General features: G+C 36.7%; 1 protein-coding gene across 1 annotated transcript; it reads left to right on the top strand.

Moving 5' to 3' along the window:
- Positions 1-3608: 3608 nt before the first annotated feature.
- Positions 3609-9844, top strand: LOC111269664 (uncharacterized). The gene is made up of 7 exons (XM_022849426.2): positions 3609-3794; positions 3962-4231; positions 4401-4512; positions 5065-5158; positions 8637-8827; positions 9279-9392; positions 9671-9844. Exons 3-7 carry the CDS (start codon positions 4468-4470, stop codon positions 9830-9832), a joined length of 606 nt encoding a protein of 201 aa, XP_022705161.1. The 5' UTR covers positions 3609-3794; positions 3962-4231; positions 4401-4467; the 3' UTR covers positions 9833-9844.
- The last annotated feature ends 41 nt before the right edge of the window (positions 9845-9885 follow it).

The following is a 9885-nucleotide window of genomic DNA, read 5'->3' as shown; positions in this document are numbered from 1 at the left end:
GTTTGATACACAGTATCTCGCTTTTTGCCTTCCCACGCTATTGTACTACATTCACTCTCTTTGTTGGCGCACAAGGTTGCTGCAGGACTGAGACTTTTCAATGCCCCCGCTATACTAATAATAATAATAGTAAGTGCTCATTGATTCTGCTTTTTGCCCTTTTGTTCTTCAATACTAGCGAATTTATTTGTAGATTTTGAGCATCCTTTAGATTATAGGGCCTGCTAAAACCAGCATCAGTAGCTGATTTAGATTTTCCAGTTATCTCCATGGACAACCCATTGCGAAAGTTCTGAAATCATCGATAATTTGCTTTATTTTTCTTTATATAAGATTCTACTATTTTAGAAGAATTGGAGTTTGTTTTGATTGGAAGACAATAATACTGTGTTCTTTTTTGATTTAGCTCATCACTCGAATCAGTGAAATGCTTCTTAAAACTGCTTAATTCAACCTGCTTGGTAGTTTGGGTTTGTACCTAAGCCTGGTCACATTTCGTTTTGCCAAGCGTTTGGTGGAAAAGATAACGGTGGTACTGGATGTCAAATTCAAAACATTCAGTTCAACTTACTAACAAAATTAGGCTACTACGGAAGAAGTGGACGTGTAGTTATACATCTACGTATCTATGAATTTACCAGTTTCCATTACTTTATCTCATACACGCTGTAAGAAAATGGATCACAAAATATAAGAGATTAAATGCACTACGTCAGCCCCAAATAGCTACTAATAACGATCGCTTAAAGCGCCCAATCAGTAGCCGTAATAATAATAATCATAAAGGGTCCTCGCTGGGCCCGCAAACCGTAGTTGAATGTTGGTCTTGTCGTTTATTGGGCGAACGGTGCAAATTTCACAAGATCGCTTCGCTCGATAGCGTTCACCACGACGTAGACTTATTCAATTGCCGCCATGGCCAATGTTAGTGATGAGGCTTGCCTTAGTACTGCTTACGACAATGACAAACAACAGCTCTTGAGGAACTACTGGTTCACTATCTACGATACAGAACTTAAGTGGGAGCCCTTATCGCTGCAACAACAACAAATGCCGCCATGTTGCGCAAAGTCGTCACGCAACGTGACCTAACATGTAGAAAAGCAATTTTTATATCGACGTATTTCTTAGGGTATTTATAATCGGCATCATTAAAACGATCACAACAATATCCAATCAGCGATTTGTAACGTTAATCAAACGAGCTGAAAAGAACATATGCTAGGAAAGAGACTAGCTTTAATTTTGTATTTTCATTTTTAGGTTTTATTAAACTACCTAAGTCTCCTACAAGCCGAATGGACGTTATCGAAATTTCTTTCGCGTCTTTTTTGCTCCAGATCTATTAGGATGTTCACGAAAATCCGTATGCTGCATTATTTTAAAGAAAGGATCCTATCAGCTGGGCTTTTTCAAGAGGTTGACGTATAAAACGCGTTATAGGACACCGGGCCTTATTCCGGTACGGTGCTTTAGTAAGCATATTGCAGTTACACTAAAATCATTTTTTTTTCAATCCTTGCTCTCGGGTGGCGTTTCCGTCTACTTTCTTTTCCTAAAGTTGTATGCCATTCAATAGTTGTTAGTTCATACGCTTTTATGTATCATGACCGCGACACTGTAATTCTTCATTTTACCATATCTCTAGGAACGGATAACTTCAGTGTTTACATTCCCAGTTTACAAACATATTTTAGATCATGACACCATTGACACAGGCCCTCATAAAGCCACCATGGAAGAAAAATAAGAACAACTAATGAATAAGGAGCAAAGTAGCTCTTAATTTTACCGAGTTTACATTTATAAACGTGTTTTTTTTCTCAATGGTGAACAAACGTAATTGTATATTTATGTAAAGATTCGTGCGGCACCGTTAGTTATAACACTGATAAGTTTTAGAAAGATTAAAAATTCGTGACATAGGCCTACGAGAGCACCAGAATGCCACTGCGCGCATGCTATTTATCACAAATAGAAGCTTTTTTCAGTTGATGAAAGCGCCAGTCTGTAGATAATTGGCTTTGGATGCCGTGGATCGCTGTGCTTTCTTCCGGCCACTGTCTCTCATGACTCTCGCACTGAAAATTCATTGTCTACTAGTCAGATAAGCCCCGGCTACTACAAGGTCCTTGGATACTCGATGAGGTCGAATAGGCGTTTTTCTATACTATTATGTGATGTGCAAGGCGAAGCTGCGACTATTGAAGGAGAGCAGTAATGCCTGTAATTAAAATTATGTTTCTAAGAAGCAAACAGTAGTGTTTACTTCGCTGATCTAGTTTATCTATATATATATATATATATATATATATATATATTGACTTGACTCGACTCTTTTAAAACCAACTTTGGAGCAAATGTTTTTTTTTGTAATAATTTAACTAATAGTGGTATATATAGTAAACTAAATATGCGTAATTTTGATTAATGACCTTCTGCCATTTCTTTGATAGCATCGTAATTTTATTGCTTTGGACGTTGTATCTGGTTTCGTGCAAAAAATTTTCTAAAAAGTGGTTTAGCATGCCTCAATTAACACTACTGAGAAAGTTCTACAGAAACCGAAACGGTCTATAATCTGATGGTGCAAGATATATAGTGCACGGCGGGCGCATTCAAACTTCCGATCCAAGTCCTCTCGATTTTCGCCGGGTCGCTAAACTTGTTCGTGGTCTCGCATTGCCACGACTTTTCTGTTCATGAGCTGTAGTCAATCTTTTTCGATGGTTCGTTGTTTCGACTTTGACAATGGAAGTCCGAATCAGTCATTTTGTAACAACACATGATTCCCTTCCAGACCTACTAAACACACTACCCCTTTCTTCAGCGTTAGTCTGGACTTAGCAACGGGAGCATATTCTTTGTTTCCTATTATTGTTATACTTCTTATTACCCGTTATCAACAGCTTTCTAAATGGCTCGATTTTATTGCATTTCTGCAGAACCGAATCAATTCGTTTATGTCCATTCGTGTGGCACCCAAACATCGCAGTCCTCCTAAAATGTTCCAAAGCTACTTGATGATAAATATTTTAGTTCCTTGGGAACATTGTGGCCACTCGTATGTCGGTTTGCTTAGTTTTCGCAAGAATTTCATCAACTTTTTTTGCAACTGGTCGACCACTACGATGAGAAAATTTCGCAGCGAAATTTCCAAAACAAAAGTAACAGAACCGTCATTGGACAGTTTCGTTCGATAACGCATCGTGACCACAAAGAGCACCATTTTATTTATAGGCTTGAGCGTTTTGTGTTTGTCCAATACTAAAACATAAAGAATTCTTGCAGAAATCATCCATATGTATAAGATGTACCATCTTAAATCTGAACAAAGCCATTCAAACAATTCGAGCTGTCAAATTTCAGCTTTTATAAGCCACCAACATCCACCCGACGCGACGCGACCCGACTCGACCCATCATTTTTGAGATATGTGACTTGAAAGCAGTCTAGCGAGAAGAACGATTAACACTTTTGCGACAAGCTAATATATATATATATATGAATTTGATTCGAGCATCATAATATGGATTAATGAATACAGCCGCGTCTGCGGCTATATAAACGCAGAGCGAGTGAGCATCAGGTGGTTGTTAGCGCCAGTCAACGACTGAGCTTAACCGAGAAGTGTGTGCGCATTATGCCGGACCAGTTATTAAAGACTGAGATCTTGTTTGATTCCATTTCTCGTAAAACATATTTAGTAATAGAACAAAAAAGGGCTGCGCAATCTTTTTCTTCACTTATTCCCTTTGGATAACAGAGTGAAAAAAGGGAAAGTTAGAAGATAGGTAAGGCAAAGTCGTGTGTTCAATATAATGCTGGATATGCAGACTCCATCAACATATTATCGCGCGCAAAAATATGAATCTATCTAAATCACTGTATACTAAATGGTCTGGCGAATCAAGCAGCTGCAATCTAGACAATTAAGGTATCGTATTGTTGTTTATTCCAGCTATAGGGTTGTACTCGACATCACGGTTGTTTACGTCGCACTCACAGTCACTGCACAATGTCGTCATCAGAATCAGCTGTTTGCCAAACATGGCGCCGTCGAATGCACAAAGCAAGTGATTTTTGAACATGTAACAGAAGTTCGGATACAGGAATACGGTGTTTTTATCATGTAGTGCATGTAGGAGTCGTGTGGTGCTATGGTATAGATCGACATTTCAAGTAAGCCCTTCCACCTACTGCATATGCTCCATCGGCGTGCACAAATAAAGTAAGTTAGCCTGAACGCTACCATATCGGCCAATCAGACTTTTTGCAGAATTTCTTTACACATCTGAATTTCAAAAATTTCTAAATATACAGCGCATTTTTCGTTTAAGATATGGCGGAAAACGCATTTTTTTTCTAAAACAACAAAAACTTCTTTTTAACTATTTCAGACAGATTATCTTACGCAATGCTGTTTATTTGCGTGTGATTTTTGCTGCAACTTGTCAGATGTAGACAATGGCAACTCTAACGGTTGGTCGAAAGCTAGGACGTACTTTTAAGGTAGTAATAGAATATTCGAGTGTGTTAAACTGTGTAGGGCGAAATATGTTTGAATTCGCATTTTTTTTTTTAAATGACAAAACCATCAAAGTAAAATCTTCCAATCAATTTTATTCCATGACCTGTAAAACTGACTGGAAACAACACCAGCGTATTTTCGTAAAAACTGCTTTATGTAATAATTGCAAGATAGATTGCCGAAAAAGATATGTAGGTAACAATATGCACATGTCTGTAAAAACAGTCGAATACATTAACTTGTCCGAAACGCGCTAGCTAGTAACTGTACAGGAAATTGCACCTTCTAAATACGAAATCGAATTTCTTCGACATTCAAGAAGCAGCAGAGTTATAAAAGTGAGCAAACAAACACTAGAAGTGACAAGAACAAGGCGTATCAGTATGCTTTGTGTAAATGGTAATACTTATATTTACAACCTATATGTTCCTTTATTCAAATCGGTACAATCCAAAGCGCTACCCTATGAAAACGCTTTCATCAAATGGAAAAATCCTAAAGATTACGTTTAATTCCTCACAATGGTTTCTTAGGTGGTGGAAGTTTTTTTGCGCCGAGAATGTGGTACAGATAGTGTATGGAATAAACCTGAAACATCTCAGTTAGCAAATACGCACCGGAAGAAAGGTATTTTGTGAGCGAAATTACACGCTATATATATATGTATAATCGATCAAAGATAATCAGTGCAAATTTTCTAGCTAGAATATCGGTTTATTGGTGTACTAAAAGGGGCAACAGATTAGAATCAATATGTAAGTGCGCCAGCCACTTATTCAATAATAAGAAGCGGCTACAAATCAAGAGGAGGCACCGATATATATAACATCTTCGTATTTTGGGTTCATGTGTCTGGCCACCAAGGTAATTCTGCTCAATTAAATAGACAAAATAATTTTTTCTAGTCCTTTATTGATTAACTAAAGAAAAATAATTACAGTATATTTAAACTAAAATTTGAAAGTACTTTCTCTTTGCTGAAAGATTTGATATAGAACGCTGTTCTTTAACATCCATAATAATCAACTGCAGAGATTTCGCAGAGAAATTGCAGAATTCTATTCGAAAGACAAAAGTCTGTATTTCTAAGACTTAGATGGTGATGGTTGCAACAAAAATTTATTAAGGGATAATCAAAAATATGACTTAATTTGATTAGCATGAAACGGTGGAAAATTGATCCTATATTTTAGGGTGACGCGTCTTATTATAATGATGGGACGCTTAACATTGAAAACTCAAGATATGTTTGCATTTTTTAAAATCAGAGAACGTTTACTCGGATATAGTCACTTGGGCCCTAGGCAGGCTGGTTGCAGTAAGCTATACCAAATCAGGAAATTCTAGTAATTTGTGAATATGAAATCTGTCTCGGAACTACAGCGATAGATAGAAATTTGCTACTAGCAGGACCATACAATTGGTTTCAAAAATTGCCGGCAGAAAATTTTCAGCTCGATTTGAAATTTGAAGTCCCATAACTTTCTGCAAACCTGAAGGATGAGGTGTTCAGCACTTGTGTTGGGAGCCGACTCACCTCAACCGTATGGGTGCTAGCACTTAGACATGATGTATGTAAAATTATTGCACAAGTTGAAAGTAAAAATGGGCCGCATGATTTGAGCAACGATCAAAATCCAAAATGCAAAGACGTTTTCTTTCCTTTGCCCTCACTTTATAGCAGTGATCCATTCATAGATTAAATTACGACTCAATGAGAATAGATCAAACGCAGATAGTTATATCCGTGGGTGAATGCAATTAATCGGTGGACGTCAGCAAGTGTACGGCTGCTACAGCTTACGGCATCTGATTAATGGTATCTACTGCAATGTCATAAGTCGCGCTTTGTCGATTATGACTGAAATCTACTGTTATAGTAGGAGTTTTTAAGAAGACTCCGCATTAAGCAGCAAAGATTGAAACCCAATTGCACGACAATGCTTGCCGTCACACCCCAAGGCTTGCAGCGTTAAAGGTTCTCTGCCATCCATTGTACTCAGCAGGCATAGATTTTTTTTTAATTTCAACAATTTAAGTTTCAAATTTTGACATGATCTCGAAATTTGAAGAATTGTAGTTCCTCGTATCCCAGGCTTAACAATGGTATATACTTTGGTTAAAGAAAAAAATTCTACTTTACAATCTAGCTTTTAACACCAAATGACCTAATAATACGTGTGATCCTTAAACCTCGGATATTTATACGCAGTGCGGTCTTGATTCAGATTTGCGTCGATCGCTTCTCTATCAGCACGATAGATTACAGAGCTATATTTCTAGCTGGGAAAAATAAGGGGTCACTGGGTCAAGCCTCAAGTAACAACGTATGCTACCCAACAAGTGTGGTTGAATCGAGAACTTCGTTTGAAAAGTATCCTGCATCAAATTTTCAATACATACCGTTTAGCTTGCACTTTTGCAAGTTTACTATTGATACATCATTCGATAGTCGACCTAATGACATTTCATATAATCTTTTGCGGAAAGACATCGCTGAAAGGTCTTGAATCGTGCTTTTGCAACAGCGTATCCTCTGGTTCCTAGTTCTTGCGTTTGAAGATCAATGAAAAAAAGCAATTTTTTTTTATACGCCACACTATGGACTTAACATTAGGGCATAAGTGCCATGTTGATGATGAGCTCATACGAGTTAACGTACACGTCGATTTTTCTCCTAATATAACCCCAATAGCTCAGCTTTTCATAATATATGAAACATTATGTTAAATGTAGATCTTTGCGGTGTTACATTTGACCGATTTGTTATACAATTATTTCGATAAATTTCTGTAAATGACCACATGAGAGTTTTGTATTATACGCACTCTAGTGCAAAAATAACAACAGTAAGAAATGCTGCAGGAAATTAGGAATAATAATGAATTAATTACTTTGAAAACGGTGTAACCTCTACCGTTTTCCGAAAATTTGTTAACCGCAACACAAAAAAGTCTACTATTGTATGAAATTTCTGCAAAAAATAGGACAGTCGTTTTGACGAACAATATAATTAATTCATCGAACAGTTTTTAACACTCCTTAAGTTAAAAGGTATTTTTTTTGGTCAGTAACTTTTTGGCGAAGGTTAGCTAACTTGACGAAACTGCAAATACACTTTCGATTCGTGTACTTAATTTGGGCAGATCGCCTGGCCAGGTCTACAGCAGTGCAGTAGTCAAGAAACAACGGGGCAAAGCAACGAAGTTCTATTGCAAATCAAGATTCAATACTCTTCCAAGTCAATTATATTGAACAAGTGTACGTATTTCTTACAAGTAGCGAAAATGAACTTATATGGCCCTTGTACTTCATTCAAACCTAGGTTTTCCAGAAATTTTTAATTCAACTTCATATTCTAACTTAATTGTCGTTAAACCTATTTGGTAAGATTTTGTTTTGAATTGGATGAGTGAACTGAAGTTCCTGTAGATGTTACCTGTAGAAGTTACCATCTTAAAGCCTTCGCTATGTGTGCGTCATATGTTCAGCGAGATCGATTCGTACTACAGCAAAAAAAACTTCGTTCATTAACAATCATGAGCTACTTACAGCGCATATCTGTATAATGTCTAGATAGAAAAAAATCAAACTCTAACTCTCTCGAGTTAGGAACGCATGTCGTCAAGTGTTTGTCTAAAAGAAATGAACTAAAAGTACCACCAACCTTTATTGGATTTGACGCTAATTATAGACAAAATTTTTCATACACGAACACTTTTTTTTTTATAAACGAAACAATTTAAACATTGTATGAATATTAATTGTTATTACTAGTTATGATTTACGCCAAAAAGGTCACTTAACCCCATAGAAACGAGGAATAGACCGATCAAGAGCCAACATGGGAATTAGTCAGCTATTCAGCTATATTCGCAAGAAAAAACGATGCGTATTCTAAAAACCAACGAAGAGATGATGAGTGACCAACAATGTATTAAACAACAATAACAATAAGCTAAACAACATAGGTGTTCGTTTTGTAGCTTTATCAAGACGTTTGGGTGGAATTTGACAAACTTTCCTGCTTTAAATAGATAGTTTTTTTTCAAATTTTTAATGCAATATGCTGCCTAAAAAAAACATCGAATTCTGTTGGTTTTAGAACATGGCATAATGGATAGCTCAGCGAAAATCCGAAGCCGACGTAATTCTTCGTTAGTTCGGACAATCAAGAAATATCTCAATGGATTGATCGTCGAGAACAAAATAACAAAACCCCTAGGAACGATCATAGCAACACAAAATGATTATCTCAAACAGGAGTTTGGTCCCCGTGTTGATTGTTCCAACAAGGTATCTAATTTTTAAAAGCATTACCTATAATCGATTTATTGAGTGAACTTCTACTTGTTTAGCTATTGTTCAGTTGTACCACTAATAATTACAGAATTCCCTTATAATTAGGCACTAGACTTTTATTTATAATACGAAAAAAGACAACACTGGCTCAGTGTATTAGATACCTAACTTGTGTTATTTATATACGTTGCTTGTATGGAATTCTATTCACGACAGTCACATGGATATTGCGGATTACGAAGTAGGACTTTAATAACAATAATACGTTAGCCATTATGATACATTCGTTTTATATAGATCATTTTAGCACGCGAAAGTACACTGATAGCAAATATTTTCGTACTTGTAAATGTGACTTATCTCATTGCTTAGATTTTTTCGTCAGTAATTTTTTTTAGGTGTCTTTACCAAATTCCTAACCTATATTTTCTGCTTCATATTACAGTATACTTCGCATACATGTAATGTTACCGTCCCGTTCATGCAGAAGTCATCATCTTTAACTCGTCACTTCACCATTAGGAGTAAAATTAAAGATCGCAACCAACTGTCACATGGAGTTCGTATTGCGTTCGAAATTCTTAGAGCACATTAGACAATGTAATGTTACGGTCCCTTCGTTCTTTCAGCGATGTCGCTAATAGAAATTCCATTTTTCAGAATGAAGTATCGACACATTCTCATAGTGTCACCGAAATCGATCGGAAAAGATGCGCAATTTTATGGTTAAATCCTCCAGTAATACATAATTGGTGTATTAACCTCCGATCACGTTGGGGCATAGTATTTTTTTGCAATTTGCGATTTGATAACAATTTTTTCGATCTATATTCACAGTCTCTGCGAATAGTCGAAACCGGGTACAAGGAGCTACCGAATGAAAACGTTCAGGAAAAAATATGGCCGCGCTTCGATTACCGTAAGCATTCGTCGCGATTAGCTGTAGTTAAGCTCAAGCCTTCGAAATCGATTAATAATAAAAGTAGTAGTACTGAGTGAAGTCTGGTCGGATTATTGAGCCTACTCTTTTATCTGTCTGTAAGTGACCAATG

The sequence above is a fragment of the Varroa jacobsoni genome, unplaced genomic scaffold (assembly GCF_002532875.2).
Source record: "Varroa jacobsoni isolate VJ856 unplaced genomic scaffold, vjacob_1.0 scaffold_1403, whole genome shotgun sequence".
In the NCBI taxonomy this organism is placed as follows: Eukaryota; Metazoa; Arthropoda; class Arachnida; order Mesostigmata; family Varroidae; genus Varroa; species Varroa jacobsoni.
Note: the sequence above shows the minus strand (reverse complement) of the source record. Positions and strands in the feature narration are given on the sequence as shown.